This window comes from Diadema antillarum, unplaced genomic scaffold (genome assembly GCF_040938485.1).
Source record: "Diadema antillarum isolate AM-2024a unplaced genomic scaffold, OU_Dant_1.0 seq00001476_RagTag, whole genome shotgun sequence".
Taxonomy (NCBI): Eukaryota; Metazoa; Echinodermata; class Echinoidea; order Diadematoida; family Diadematidae; genus Diadema; species Diadema antillarum.
In genome coordinates this window covers 204,019-220,493 of record NW_027272215.1, presented here as the reverse complement: position 1 = coordinate 220,493, position 16,475 = coordinate 204,019, and the positions used below count along the sequence as shown (strand labels likewise).

The window sequence follows — 16,475 nt, the reverse complement described above, 5'->3', positions numbered from 1 at the left end:
ATAGGTATTATCCTCATACATGGAATTAATCTGATATCGGTAAATGTCTCAACATTGTCTTCTTCTTCTTTATTATCATTATCTTCTTTTTATTTTCCTTATTCCATTCCTCCTACTACTTTCCTTCTCCCCTCTCCTTCTCCCCTCCTCCTCCTCCTCCCCTCCTCCTCCTCCCCCTCCTCCTTCTTCTCCTCCTCCTTCTCCCCTCCTCCCTCCTCCTTCTCCTCCTCCTCCTTCTCCTCCTCCTCCTTCTCCCCTCCTCCCTCCTCCTCCTCCCTCCTCCTCCCTCCTCCTCCTCCTCCTCCTTCTCCTCTTCCTCCTCCCCCTCCTCCTTCTTCTTCTCCTCCTCCTCCTCTATTCCTCCTCCCCCTCCTAATCCTTGCCCTCCTCCTCTCCCTCCTTCTTCTTCTCTCTCTCCTCCCTCCTCCTCCTCCTCCTCCTCCTCTTCTTCTTCTCTGCACCTGGGTATAGAACGCCGATTTTGAAATGTGCGACCCAAACCGGCCAGACTTCGGTCCATGCGAGGATATGTCCACCCTCAACGAGGGTCTCACGAGCTACTACGGAGTCTTCATCTTTGCCCAGGTGCTTCACGGGATCGGAGCCTCGCCCCTCTACACGCTCGGCATTACGTACATCGACGAAAATGTGTCTTCGGCGGCTTCCGGTATCTATATAGGTAAGACAATTTTCTCCTTTCTTTAAGGTAGGAGGCCCTCTATTGTCACTATGTCAGCAGACCCTCGAGGATTGGTGTATTAAGATGTTGCCTCAATCGTGATGAAAACAAAAAGATGGAAGTATAAAGCATTTTACCTACTTTTTTTTTTTGGGGGGGGGGAGGTAATATTCCTTGTAAGTGGGAAGGTAAGTTATTTCCATAACGCAAACTTTCCTTTCGAAGTTTTTAGTTATTTCACTGTTGCCGGATTATAAAGGAATAATTTCTAAAGTCCAAGCAATGTCACCGCTGTGCATGGGCAAATTATGGTACACCTCTGGCGTTCACCAGATAAAACAAAAGTCTTCGTATTGCACGTGTAACCATGAATCCTGGCTTCCAAATGCATTGTAGGTCAATATGAACTACCAACAGTGTAATGCGTAGATTTTAGATAATATCAGAAACGCGTTCCAATTAGAAGGCAAAATTTTTATCGCTAGAAAATTTTGAGGCTGCTGTTTTACATTTTTTTAAAATACTCATTTGCTATGCAAGTGTAATTATTTGATGTTAGAGTAAGTGTTGGAAGAAAAATATAAATCCTGCATAGTCTTCACTCGTCTTGTTGATAGTTAACTGATTTGCTTTTTCCTCTATTCACTTTCAGTGTTTCTAAGTTTGTAAGCTTCCATGTTATTTCTTTTTTGTCTTCGATTCATTCCAGGTATATTTAAATCTATGGCCATTCTTGGTCCGGCGGCTGGTTATATCATCGGTGGAATATTGCTAGGTTTATACGTGGATATACGAAAAGATCCCAACGAGTAAGTGCGTCTGTTATTTCCTTTATTACCTCAAAAACATGTGACGAATCAAAGTCTTAAATGAATACTAAGTAATGGAGATTAAAATAGCGTTAAACGCAAAGGCGATAGCATGACCTGAAGATGGTAATGATAATTATGATATTGAAGTAGAAAAGAAGTTAATAATTGATGATTTTATAGTATCTTATGGTAGTTGTTTATGATATTTTGTCGGTATTTGTCTTGAAGTTAAAGATATTATATATCACTGTTCATAGTTTGTTTAGTTGCATTGTCGTTTTATTTATGTGAATATTCAAATGTTGTAATCATGTGTGTGGTGGAAATGAAATAAAACGAAATGAAAACATAAATGAAATATGGAGGGGATAATGACAATGATCTATAATGTTCATGAATCTTTGTTTAATGGAAATATGGAATATTCTTTTTCTTTGTCTGTCTGTCTCTCTCTCTCTCTCTCTTTCTCACACACACATACACACATGCTCTTTCTCTCTCTTATCTTGTGATGACGTTAGACTTGACATTGATCCTTCAAGTCCAACTTGGGTCGGAGCGTGGTGGCTGGGCTTCATCGTGGCTGCAGGAATCTCATTCTCAATCGTAATCCCATTCCTCGCCTTCCCGCGTTCGCTTCCAGGTTGGTTGCTACGACGACCCACCCAATTTCGTTCCTACCAGAGATTGTTATCGTGCATTCTAGACTAAACGAAATCGACAGAGAATATTTCATGCAATCTGGTTAACGAGCAAGCAATCGGTGTGTGTGTGTACTGTATGTACAAACATATAGTATGACTTTATCAAAGTAGTTCGATAGGTTAGACAGAAAAATGGCTACATCTAGATAGCAAGAAAGAGGGATAGATAGATAGATAGATATATACAGGTAGATAAATATATCTTATAGATAGATAGATAGATAGATAGATAGATAGATAGATAGATAAATAGATAGATCTATACAGATAGATATCTTATAGATAGATAATGACTGATAGACAGATAGATAGATAGATAGATAGATAGATAGATTAATGGATGGATAGATGAATAGATTGATGAATTTTGTGTGCGACACTGAGAGAGGGAAAGAGAAAGAGAGAGAAGGAAAAAAGGTGAGTTCAAAGGCACCGTCATTATACGAGTAAAACCAAACTATACTGAACGCGACGTGCAATCTGTGTTTGATTAGTGGCAATAGTTTTTAATACTCTTATTGTATTTTTGCTCAGTGATCTATTGTCTGTCTCTTTGAGGTGATACTGAATTAGCAGCGACTGTGGATTCTGTAATATGATTGGTCAATCAACCGTGCAATATATCCCGCATTACAGTCAGACCGCAGCACCCGATAATTCGCTCGTATTTATTCAACTCGTATGCAAGCCCGCTCGCTTCTTACATACGAAATGAGCTGCGGTAGGGGATTTTGTCCTTGGGCTTTCGGCAACAAAAATACACCTTATATTCACAAATTTGGTATCAAATTCAAGGAAAATATGTAAGCTATCGTCACATGTTACTCAAATTATTGTAAATGAAAAATGTAATAGCGTAATTTGAGCTTGAAAAATGATGAAAAAAGTAATTCGTGTAGTACACGTTCAAGACGTCAAAAGAATACCACATTCACCTTGCGTCTCGATGAAAATGCACTATTTGGTAGTCCATCTCTTAATCTTTGTATCCATGTAAATATCTTGACAATTTGTTGCTAAATCCGGTCAGGAACCAGTAGAATATACATCGATGTCAGTGCTGGTCAGCTTGAAACCGTGCAATCTCAAGAGTAAGCTCTCTCATTGGACAGCGCTTGCATTCAGCGCTTGCATTGGCGTCATTACGCTGCTACGGTTTCATGCCACGTGCGTGCATAGCGCATGCTTGCATACGGGCACGCGTGTAGCTCAAGCCAAGTTCAAGTGCTGAATGCAAATACTGTCCAATGAGAGAGCTCTTTCGCGCCACTGTACACTTTGTGTGGAGCATACTTCCGGCTTAAGAGTGAATTTTACAGACATTTGAAAACGGAAAACTAGTATAAATCATGCTTGCGTCTCCTTGATTCAAATATATGATGAGCATGTAAGTTTCCTCTCTACGAAAAAGCCAAAATCAGAAACAACGGTTTCTTAATCCGGTCAGGAATCAAAAACGAGCTTTAGACGACAAAATCTTCCGTGAAAAGCAGGTAAAATTTACACAAATTCAACTGATTATATCGTCATGATAAGAACCGATATCATACGCAAATATGGTATGAAAATAAAGATCAAAGTCTGGAGGACAATTTACCGTGACTTGTAGCCATGGTGAATTTATGTACAAGTCGCTACACTGTGAAAACCATAGCCCTGTCAAACTCTCGCAAAATCTCGCACGTACGAGACACCTTTCGAACGCAAAGATCGTCAACGAGAGTGCTGAATAAATCTTGCCGGATCGGATCATTAGCATACGTGCTGCGATCTGACTGATTATGTCTTTCGCAATTCACATTCGCATACTTATGCACACATAATGTAGTATACGTAAGTGTAATTATGCGCTAATCACTCCCATGCAGCTTCCAAACATTTCATTTTCATTTCATTTATCATATTTATTACGTTTCCACACAAATCATACAGTGTTGTGTTTGCAACATCTATCCATGACAATTTAAGTAACACATGAATTATAAGTTATAAGTTCAGTGTATACAAATAGCATTTACATGGCAAAAAAATCAACTAAAATCATTCTGAAGTACATTACATTCATGACGGATAAATCGATCATAAAAAAATAAACCTACAAAGAAGCAGATGCTTGTGGGAGTATAAGTTCCCCGAAAGAAACATGGCTCAAAGCCAGCGATTTGAACATAGAAAATTCATCGAAAATTGACCAATACCGAATTCATTTAGGGTCTAGATCGAGATCTACAGAGTATTTAGTCTTCACATTAAATGATAACAATCCTTGCCCCCTTCCTGTTCTCACGTAATATGGAAACAAGCTCGAAGTGACTGATAATATTCAGCTTGCAGGCATAACGAAATCCTTATTGCTACTCTTAAAAACTATGGGGGCGCTGTGGTATTATGATTACAGTGGATATAAGACTCCCGATCCCCAATCGGAGGACCCGAGTTCGATTCCCTCCCAGCGCTTACGTCCTTGGACAAGATGTTTTTGAATGAAAGAAAGATATTATTCAGAGGGGTGAAGGTTCAGGTGAGAGTTTCTTCAATTTGTCTCCCTCTACAATGTGAATTTGTTAAGATCGCAACTGCTGATCTGTACAGATCGGTATTGTTAAATTTGTAGAGGGAGACAAATTGAAGAAACTCACACCTGAAGATGTTTTTACCCACCATTTCCCTTTCGACTCCGGTGTATAAATGGGTACCGGGCAACGTTAGGGTGGTTATAATGGTAGGACCCTCTGGTAGAGCAGTGGCAACACTGAAGAGGCTACCCTGGATAAAGAAGACCTTATTAATATATTAAAAAAACCTTTTTTTAAATACCCACAAGGCGGGAAAAAAGTCTTCGCCCAGCGCAAGCACGAGACCCAGCGTGGGATGGAGTTTGAGACGAAGACCGGCTGGGGGTCGATCGCCCAGTTTCCCCGCGCCTTGTGGATGCTGATCAAGAACCTGCCATTTATGTTTAACAACATCTCCACGGCCTGCGAGACCTTCATCCTAGTCGCCGTGGGCGTCTTCGGCCCAAAGTACATGGAGTCGCAGTTCAACCTGACGTCGGGCCAGGCAGCCATTTTGGCGGGTAAGGGGTCAGAGTAATATTGATTTTGATATCATTTCATTTGATCTTACCGGAGTTGAACAGGCACTATTCGATAGCGATTTGAATCGACTTGATTCAACTCGTTGCGATGTCTGTAAATGGCTTTATTTGATATTGATTTGACTCGTTTTTATTATATTTCCTGACAATTTAATTTGATTCGATTCGATTCGATTCGATTTGATTTGATTTGTTTTGTTTTGATTTGATTTGATTTGATTTGATTTGATTTAACTTGCTCCAAAAGGTATGCTTCGTTAAAAGCATATGATCTCCTAACAAAGATTTGCATCATTTAAAAGAACTGGACTTGATATTTGGAATGATCGTTCCCATGTTCCAAAGGGGATAAAATCCTCCCGGAAATGGCATTTTGCAGGCCATAAGGTTGAAACGTTCAAATTAGGATTATTCCCCATTAAAAAAAAAAAAAAAAGTCGTCTGTTGTACTGTGAGAGTTAAACTGACATCGTTTATTGCACTGTGAGAATTGAATTAATCACAATGTTTTGAGAGTAATCTTCGCATCTTTTACCTATCGCAGCCATTTTTCGCAGCATCACTACTAAGGTGACAATTCAGTTGAAGAAAGTGTCATAGACTTTACCTTATTATGTAAGTGTTTGAAATAACAAATATGAATGATAAACCTTGATGTATAAAGTAGTCGCCTACTTCTTGCTCTTCGTCTTCTCCTTCTCTAACCGTGTCCCTATTTTCTCCTGGCAAATATTTTGGATCACAGCCATTATCTCTTTTCACTTACCTTTCAGGTATCATCGTCACTCCGTCAAGTTTTATTGGCGCCCTCTTCGGTGGCTGGGTGGTCAAGCGATTTGACCTAAAATACAAAGGTATGCTGAGGTTCACTCTCGGCGTGCTCATCTGTAGTTTGGGTCTTCAATTCGTCTTCTTTATGAGCTGTGAAAGCATCGACTTTGCCGGAGTTACGGTGGATTACAAAATTAGGTAAGCATTTGCCCGATTTTGCTCCTACGTAATTCAGTTTTTGTGGGTCAGAGGAGATGGTAATATCTTGCTTTTTAACTTTTTTGTTTGTTTGAAAGTAGACTTATCGCTTCATAATCAAAGGAAAGAATTTTCTATCCAGGCTTTTTACCCCTTTTTGTGCTTTAGTTTGCAATTTTCTTGCAATCAATGCCACTTCATAGTGTTAGATGGGCAAAGCTCAATGTACTTTTGCTTTTAGTCAAGAGGTTGCTCGCAGAGATTTTAGTTCGTTGTAATCCCAGCATAAAGTTTTCATTCGTTAAACATCGGGGTATAGTATCTGTGCGACATGTATACTCGTAAGCTTATTGATGTAAAGTATTTTCCTTTAAATGTTCTCTTATCTGCCTTGTATTAATTACTATCGTGTGCTAATGATTAGTCAGAGGATCCACTGCTTACTTGAAATACTAAACGGACAATTATCTTCATTAAACATTCTTCAAGTACAATATGGGGGATTAAGAACAGCAATAAATCAACCACTACTGAGAATGACAAGGCATACCCCGGGCCCCTCAAAAAACAGAAGACAATCTTTCTGAAGTCTCTAACAGATGGAAGATCCCAATAAAGTATGGACTTAACTATCGACTTTAGATTTAAAAAAAAACAAAGACGGCTTTATCGCGACTGCAGAACCAGAGCCGTTTTAAATTTGTCATATTGTCAAACTCATTAAATTGTGATGATATCGGACAAATTCAAACAGTCATGACAAGTGGCAAGAAGAGGTGGACACATTTCAGGAAATTAAGGACATTGGACTTTGGAGGAGTAATCAAAGCAAGGTGGATGACAAGTGACAAGTTTGTGTCAACCTGGGGGCTGTAATAATCCGTTCTGTCTGTTTATTTTCGATGGAGAAACCAGCAGACACTGAAACCCATGAACAGAAAATCGAAGACGAGTCGTGTAATCGTGATAGTTTACATAATCATTCCATCTCATTACAACTCCCTTAAAAATTTTCACTATAACAGCAACAAAAAAGGACATTAATAATGATGAAATTCCGGTTTATTCTTAAGTTCAAAGCTGGGACAGTCACTAGTGTCCAAAGATGACGAGAAATAATGCTGAATAACCGTGGAAAAGCCAGACCTTGATTCTTATCGCAAAATGCATCTTTATAGGTCTGAAACGGAGGATGTAAAAGTTTCACATTGTTTAATTCCACTTTGATAAATGATAAGATATCTTCTTCTGTTTAATTTTTATCTTCTTTCCTCCTACGTGTTTAACTTGTTCTCTTTCTCTCTTGTTTCATGCTTTGTTCTGTATATATGTATGCATGTATCTGTCTGTCTGTCTGTTTACTTGTCTGTGTCTCACGTGCTAAATTCCACTCATAACAGCCCCGGGTCCGGCGATCAGGATTTCCCGGTTGACAATGTCTGCAATGAGGATTGTAAATGTACGCACGACTTCCAACCCGTATGTGGACATGATGATGTTTTGTACTACTCGCCGTGCCACGCGGGATGCTCGTTTAAAAACTCTTCAGACGACGACTCGTCAGTGGTAAGCACTTTCATGATTTAAAAAGTAAAAAAAACAAAAACAACAACAACAACAACAACAACAACAACAATAAGTGCAATTATCCCAGATAAGTCCAAGTATAGCCACATGACTGTGCTTTGGCACTGTGTCTGTTTTAATGTTGAGCACTCACTGTTAGTGTTTCATACGACAAATAAAAACCTAATCAAGTATAAATTTGTATTCCGCGATGATCGGTCTATTCAACGTGATGATAAGCTTATACCTTCATATGGCCCAAAACTGCACGGAAACATTGTGTCATTTTGCAAAAGTAAAGGAAATTTCTTATTATATTATATACACCAAAACACACAGACTGATAACACCTTCATTTTATTCTATTAGCCTACATTCGATTGTTATATCGAGCCTACCGTAGATTTGCTATTGTTGTTGTTGTTGCTGCTGCTGCTACTGCTATACTACTACTGTTGTTGTTGTTGTTTGTTTGTTTGTTGTTGTTGTGGTGGTGGTGGTAGTTATGGTCTTTTTTATTTTTGTTTGTGTGTGTGACAGGGGTGGTTTGTAACGTCCTTTGACCATGTTGCACGTCATTTTTGATACATCCCGCAGACATACTACGACTGCGCTTGCATACCTTCAGCCGCCAACGAGACGGTCGGGTACGGCCACGGGACAGGGGGCCGGTGTGAATACAGCTGTCAGTCACAAACGATGTTTGTCGTCATAGCCTTTCTTCTTATCACGGTCACGTCTATGATAGCGGTTCCTCAACTGACCGCCACGCTAAGGTAAGCACACACACCCAACTAAAGTGTTGCTTCAAAGGTCCTGTTTACCTTATATGGAGCAGTGATTTAAAAAATGTTCAAAATATCACATTTGATGCATATGTGTAGGTCTGTTGCGTCACAAAACATCCTACCATATAAGTGCATATTATGATATGATATCAGTGTTTGTTTGTTTGTTTGTTTGTTTGTTTGATTTTTCTTCCAACACAATTTCATACATAAATCAAGATTATTTTCAGTAATATCACATGGAATATCAGTAAGCAGATTACAAGTACATGATTCAAAGAAGAAAAGTCGATGTGTAAATTAATTTCATTAACAAAATATAAATCGTATTACCAATTTTCCAAATAATCATCTGAGAAATTATGCGGAAGAAGGACTGTCACTATAAGCAAAAGCTTCAGCACGTGGCAGCCCAGGGACCTATCTGCATAATACACAAAAAAAAAATTGTAAAAAGTGTATTTCTCAATAATCCGTAACTGTAGACGGTTTAGTCTGGAAACATTTTTATTATAACTATTGTTCACATTTTGTTTATTTAACAACACTTAACATCGATTATACGGATTCAGATTTTTACAGTGGTTGTTTCTATCCCCAACTCACATTTTAGAATTATTTTAAAGCAATAATGCTCGGTTTTTGTTTCATCTGCAAATGGTAAATTATGTCTTTAAAGTTCGTGTGTCCCTTTTGGAACTATCAAAATTAGATTCCATAAAAGCCGGTATATTGTAGAGATAGGTAATTCATCAGACCTTTCGTTAAACTGATAAAACTGGAAACTTCTTTATGATGAAAACAGTATTGCGGAATCCCAGTGGATTTGTTTGGACCTAAAAAAAAAAATCCAACCGTTATTCTCGGCACAAAAGGGGAGCGCATATCTCAGACGACATAGGACTAGTTTTCATTTCTATCTTAAAAAGCCCTGAAGTGTATAATTATTATTGTAAGATTTCATACACTATGTTCTGATCTTGGGAGACATTACTCGTCAACCATGCAAAATTTCTTGACGTTTGCAAAGCCTCTGAAACCTCCCTGCCCCTAAATGTATCTATCACCTCATAAATTAGAGACTTTAGATCGATTGTAGTTTGCATCAAAATCTTACTCAAATGATTTGCAACTCGATTTCTGTTCATACAGTAAGCCATATTTCTGATGTAATCTTTATTGTGTGTAGTGCTATCTCAGCACTAGCACCGGCAATAAAACCGAACTTGAAATCACGTCGGTGTTGGGAGTTGACCTCAAAATTATGACGTATTTCCGGTTGCTGGTGCTGGGCTTGGTGTTGAATGTCGTCTGCTGAACCGAGCTCTGCCGATTGTGTTAGCGATTTACGTGCTTTTTCGCCATTGACTAACACTAGCCCCTAGGGATTAACATTTTCGTCATTTCAAGTTCGGTGCTGGTGTTAGCGTTGCCGTGCGAGACTCAAATTCACGTCCATAATAGATGCACGTTTTACGTGCAAAGTCTATGCTAATGCAGTGGTCGCCCACGTAACGTACACGAACACTCTCGACATGGCTTCATAAATCTGAGCCTGGGAGCAAAATTAAGATAGTTGTATTTTGGGGAGTGGATGAAATTTGTGGCATTTTAATATTTCTTCCCCACTATGTCCCTAAAACTAAGCAATTTTGGCTACATTTTTTAATATTTGACTGTAATCACTGTGTGTGTGTGTGTGTGTGTGTGGAGGGGGGGGGGGGGGATTCGCGTTCCGTGGCGGAGAAATGACGACAAGCGCAAAGCTTTTATTATTTAGAATAACGACAAAAGAAACCCAAATCATTACATAAATGCAATTCCATCACTACCTTACAACTGACAGTCAAAAAACTTTACAGTGTATATCTTATGATAATGTTTGAACACTCGTAGCACCCACACAAAAACAAAACAATAACACAAATAAACTATGCAAGTTCATGCAAGTTGTGAAATTCTTTCAGCGAGTTGTGTTTATTGCAACTGATTGACAAATTGCCCTACTTCGACGTAAATAAGCACCAAATTAATCAAACACAAATAATATATTCTTGGGACGGCTGTTTCTGATGAAATGACGTGAAATTTTTACAGCTATTTGATACAATCTTGTTTTCTTTTCTTCCGTTTGTTTCTTTTTCTGCCTGTTTGTTTGTCTGTTTGTGCGTTTCTCTCAAAGATGTGTCGCTCCCTCGCAGAGGACATTCGCCTTGGGTGTTCAGTCCGTCATTTACAGATGTTTAGGTAAGTCAAAGTTTATGTGTGGGTCACCCACAGGTGTCTATCTTTTCAAACAGTGAGACTAAGATTCAATAGATCGTGCCGTTAAAGGGATGGCATAGTTTTGAGACAGATTGGGATTTAAAGTGTAACTTTTTATAACTATTTCTACTTTTAACTAGAAACCATTTATATGACATATTCAAGAGTATGCAATCCTAAGAGGAATTCGAAGTTTATTTGATGAAAATTGGTTTTCAAATGGCTGAGATAATCCAAAAACGAAGAGGTCCTAATAAAAGGTGGGTCCCACCTTTTATTAGACCACATTCTTTTTTACTTTCAAATTGCTTTTTGTATATCTCAGCCATTGCAAAACCCGTTTTTATCAGATAAACTTGAATAAGTGGGACGTTGATGTATATCGTTGCATTTTTTACAGTTTTTATGTTGTTTGCTGTGTTTTTTTTTCATGATTTCCCTAATGGCATGTTTTGTTATTCCGGTCATTCTTTCACTCTTGGGGGGACTTATATACTAGGCTCCATTCCAGGCCCAATCATTTTCGGCTCCTTGATCGACCGCACCTGTCTCATCTGGGAGGAGGAAGAGTGTGATGACAGCCGGACCTGCTGGCTCTACAACAACGCCGACTTCAGCCGCTACACCCTCATCATGCTCCAGTCCGCCAAGGGCCTCTCCATCCTCTGCATCATCCTTGCCCTCGTCACCTACAAGCCGCCCAGCGACGACGAAGAAAAGAACGACGACAGCGCACCTACCACGGTCAGCGCGGAGCTCGCGGAAATCCCGCGCGTGGAGGACCATGTAGACGAAAAAGCACCGCAGGTATAAACATCAATAACTATATCATTTCAAGGATGAAATATGAAAATAGAAGAATCATTCCATTTTAAGCGTGAATGAGTGGGGACCAACTCGGAATCTTACATAGTGATGTAGGAGATTCTCGGAAGAGTAAAGCCAAATGTTTTCACCAAAGGTGCATTGACACGAGACACGAGCTCGCCTTCGACCACTATGATGAGCAAATGTTTTTTTTTTTTCCGCTCACGAAGGGAGCGCTGCCTTATGCCTTACCAATGAAACCAGATGAGATGACTTTCACGTTTTTGTGTGTGTTGATAAATGACTTGACGTGTGATGTAATTGCTCGTGATAAAACTTTGTTTTTTGCGCAGTGTTGTTTTCTTTTTAAAGGTAGTATCCATTGTTCCTCGTTAGCTGGCAAAATGTGAAAAACGAATAAAATCTTCAAAGGAATAACATGGAAGTTTCATTACGATGCTTTGCTTTGCTTAGGCTTGTGTATATAAATCTACCTCCTTATGCGGCAGTTAGAACGAACTGTTTATCCTGGTTTTGTTTTTCTCTTTCCTTTAGACTGTGTTCATTCTCTCTCTCCGCTCCACCCCCGTCCCTCTCCCGTCCCCCCCCCCCCCCCTTTCTCTCTTCCTTGCATGTCATACGACACTATTAGCATGATTAGTTTAAACAAGCTCTGACCTTTGCTCTATAGCCGTTAGCTCATCAGGGTATGTAAATTAACTACCTAGTCACCTTTCAGTACGCAAATCTCAATTTTTATTCCTACCCGATGTCACCTTAAATCAAGATGTCAGTTTGCACCTCCCTGGCCATGGTAAGCCTTATGGAGCTTGCTAACGCCCGGTACTTCGCACGCAAATAATTATGGGATACTACCTCTCAGAACTAATATATTTCAGTTTGCTTTTTCTATTAACTGTTTTGAATGTGATAATCATACATAGAAAAAGTATTTAAAAAAAATGTTAATCTTAAATTACATTGTGCCTGTCATTTCCTATCTTATGACTTCAATTACCTTAACCAACGTTGACCAAAGGCAATAAACATAAACCTCATTCTGCTTTAAAAAAAAAAGAAAATAAAAAACAGAAAAAAAATCTCTGACGGTTAGACAGGATAGTCGTATTATACAGGAGGTTTTTATTGTTGTTGTTGTTGTTGTTGTTGTTGTTTAAATCCTGAATCTTGTGCACTCAAAACTTGTATTCAGAGTACCGTTTTGATATTGTATGCGCTGCAATAGCATGGCCGAGTAATTGTGATGTTCATTTTTTTTCTTCCTATGTGTGGACTCCTATTCTTGATTCTAGCTCACGCATGCATTCCAAGTCTGCGGCGTTATTTTAGGCAAACAGTATATGAATTCTTATGGCCATAACTTGAGAATGAAGACTAGAGTATTTTCTAGCTCTTATACCTACACTGACTAAGACTTTCCGAATCGTACAATTTGACTTTCAGCCATCAGGCAGTGCAAAAGAAAGAAAAATGTAAACGTATATCCCCGTCAATGGATATTTGAGATTAATATCTAAGTCTGTGTTCCTTACGTGTAGCGGGAGCTGTGTAAAAACTAGCGCAGGGTAGTGTTTTATTTGTAAATAGAAAAACAAAAGGCATTGCATCCCATACTTCCATCGAAAAAAAAAAGCTTTTTATATTCAACGTTTACAGCGTGAAAATACATCTGACGACATAGTAAATTAACAACATCTGCAACACTCAGATTCAGATTAGCTTTAGATTATTAAGTGTATTGCTTGCTACGTTTCCCGTATAGGTCTAGAGCTTATAGAGAACGACAGGAGTTTATTGTTGTTGTTTTTTTTTTTTTCATTGTGGAGATAAACACTCATGATCCTAGTGTTTTCTAATATCTTCCAAACTATTTTGATGCTCGTGTTTTGACATTTCATCTATGTTTTATTTTAGTTTTGCACAATTTCATCGTTATCGAAAGTCCTTCGAGGTATAGCCGTAATGGCAATATTTCTATTTGAATACTACTAGGCGGCAGTAAAATGCTATAGCATTATTATTAAACGTTAATGGTCTTGGTCTCTGTCAAAATAATTCATTAAAAATATAGGAGTATGGAGATATGACAGCGAAAATGTTTTATCGGAACCCCTCCACATTGCTATTAATGTTTAGTGCCGGTACCATATTCTGTATTCTTGCTAAATTCAAAAGAGTTACCCAAGCATTCAATGAATAAAATTTGCATAGTGATGGAGATAGATTGATAAGCAGCACGCGTCTCTCGTGGCGTGTATATTAGTTTGACTTAACTCCTATGAAGTGACATTAAAATCAACAGGAAGCTCTACGTTGTGCAATATCATTAGTGATAGTTACTTATCATCACCATCGGGAAGAGATTATGAACGTGTATACTGACATCAGTTAGAGCAAACTTTGTATTAACAAAATTAGAGAATTAGTACTTAAGCGTAGAATGTTGTTGGGGTCCTACAACAGCTGCAACATCTCAATTAGACGGTTAAAGGACGCCCCCTCTATGGTCAAGGAGTATTGCAGCTTACAAAATGACGACTGAGTGAATCAAAATACTTTCTCGTCTCGCGTCAAGTAAGGACTGGTGTTACGTGTCTCCTTCTGGTTCGCAGTTCGAGCGGGACACGAGCATCGTACTCTCACTGTACGCTGCCCCGGTAACTCCGGCGTGGTTACTGAGCACATCGCCTTCTGCCTCCGCGGAGAAGACCCTGTTTGACTTAGGCGCACAAACCTTCTACACAACGTAGACCAAACCACTTTAAAAGAGAGCGATTTTACCCTTTGCCTTCGGGAATCTGTTGGACTGTTTCGCAAAGTATGTGAGAAATTCAGAATATTCGTAGGGATTGGGTTAAGACTATTGCAGCTGACAAAGTAGCAATCTGTCAATGTAGTGACAAAAGGTAGCAATTGCTGTCATAGGTCTGCTATTATTTTTATCACTGGAATATAGAAGCTCTGTTGATTATAGAAAAAAAAAACCTCTGGTAGGATAGTGATTTGAAATATTTCAATATTCTGAGAATAGTCATCTTCTTAACGCTTTAAAGACTTTAACCACCGACGAAAAGTGACATAAGCAGGTTGCAACCCAAGTGCATTAATCTTCCTCAGTTTTTCTTGTCACGTGCATGGTCCCTTGTAGTTTGGGGCGTTGTCTGTACACCTGTTTGTTGGTCTATCTGTCTGACTGTCTGTCTGTAAAATTCTGTAAAACGCATTGATTGCTGCACTTTTGACACGAGTGAATTTCCTTCCATGTGCCTAGTTCTGGAAATATAAACCAAGACGTTTTAATTGTCAGTGATTGTATAATCGTTTCAATTTTTGAATACGCTAAAACATTCCATTTTTAGGCAAACTGTTTTCAAAAAATTATGATTGTACAAGTCTTGATCGTGCTGATAAACATGCTTGTATTCCTGTGTATGTAAAACGTAATTACAGAAATTTCATATTTATTCATGTGTCCTTTCTATTATCTCTTAATTAAATCATGTTTGAATAGAATTTAGAATATTGAAAAGTCTACTTATTCAAGTCATTTCAACTCCGAGACATTTAATGTTAAATGTATGAGGCACTGATCCAGTGTTTGAATTGTTAAAATCCGGTAATGTTTTCTGTGATGGTGCTTAAAAAGCTTGAACCAGTTGCTAGGAATCACAACCTCTGCACCCTCCCGCTCTACTTCAAAAACTTTTGAAATTTGATCTTTTGACATGTTGAGACAATCAACTTATTATGTTGATTCGACCTTATTGACCCATATAAGAATGGACCTGTTTTCCTGGTATTCTATTAAAAAAAAAACGATCGTTGTGGGAAGCTGTCCTTTTAATTGTTGTACTTTTAAAGCGGTCTTTTCAGCGCAAATCAAGAACCCGAATCAGAGGTGACAATCCTTTATTTAATAACCGGCATCACCATCAGCCGATCATTAATTAATGTTGCTCAAGTTCATTTTTCAAAGCTAATTTCCAGAGTAGGGCCTATATCTATTGCCCTTGGAGCAAAACTGCTTCAAAGTTTAAATTGAAATTCTTCAGTCTTCGTAATCAACTGTGTGCACGAGTCACGTGATTTTGAGCAACCAATAGAGATATGTTTAAAGCCAGTCGTCTTCGAGCGTCATTAAAAAAGGAATTCTTAAACTTCGACTTGCTACTGACGTATGTTAAAGGGGAAGGCTAGTAACTGATCAGTGGGAATCAGTGGAAATGCTGGGAGATGATTGTTCCAATCCTTATGGGATTCATTCAAGAGTTCATTGTATATCTATTGTTGTGTGAAAATGATTTGCTTCAGAACGGTCTCATATTCAAGTAATGTGCAGATTAATGCTCCGTCACTGACCAGGGACGCTAACCTGGAAGCATTAAACTGCACATTACTTGAATATGAGACCATTCTGAAGCAAATCATTTTCACACAACAATAGATATACAATGAACTCTTGAATGAATCCCATAAGGATTGGAACAATCATCTCCCAGCATTTCCACTGATTCCCACTGATCAGTTACTAGCCTTCCCCTTTAAGGGTAATATTATTCCCCCTGCCTTCTGAAAGAGAGAAGTCGAGTGTTCTTTTGTTATGCGAGAAAAATGGAAATATGTTAAATTTTCTTTATTCTTTCTTTATATCGTTGTATTTTTCGTATGTGTCTTTCATTTCCATTGTCTTATCAATACCAGTGGGGTTTCGTCAGAATCAGACAGATACCGACATAGAGAGAATATTATGTATTCTGAGTGTATGAT

The 16,475-nt window shown here is 38.7% G+C and overlaps 1 protein-coding gene across 1 annotated transcript in view; it reads left to right on the top strand.

Moving 5' to 3' along the window:
• Positions 1 to 15,848, top strand: part of LOC139709880 (solute carrier organic anion transporter family member 4A1-like) — a 57,671-nt gene extending 41,823 nt beyond the window's left edge. The window contains exons 4-13 of the mRNA XM_071621834.1: positions 472 to 679; positions 1,389 to 1,488; positions 2,013 to 2,134; positions 5,020 to 5,271; positions 6,066 to 6,261; positions 7,662 to 7,827; positions 8,425 to 8,603; positions 10,798 to 10,862; positions 11,380 to 11,687; positions 14,321 to 15,848. Coding sequence (XP_071477935.1) covers positions 472 to 679; positions 1,389 to 1,488; positions 2,013 to 2,134; positions 5,020 to 5,271; positions 6,066 to 6,261; positions 7,662 to 7,827; positions 8,425 to 8,603; positions 10,798 to 10,862; positions 11,380 to 11,687; positions 14,321 to 14,458 — 1,734 coding nt within the window. The 3' untranslated portion in view covers positions 14,459 to 15,848. The remainder of the gene's footprint in view (positions 1 to 471; positions 680 to 1,388; positions 1,489 to 2,012; positions 2,135 to 5,019; positions 5,272 to 6,065; positions 6,262 to 7,661; positions 7,828 to 8,424; positions 8,604 to 10,797; positions 10,863 to 11,379; positions 11,688 to 14,320) is intronic.
• The last annotated feature ends 627 nt before the right edge of the window (positions 15,849 to 16,475 follow it).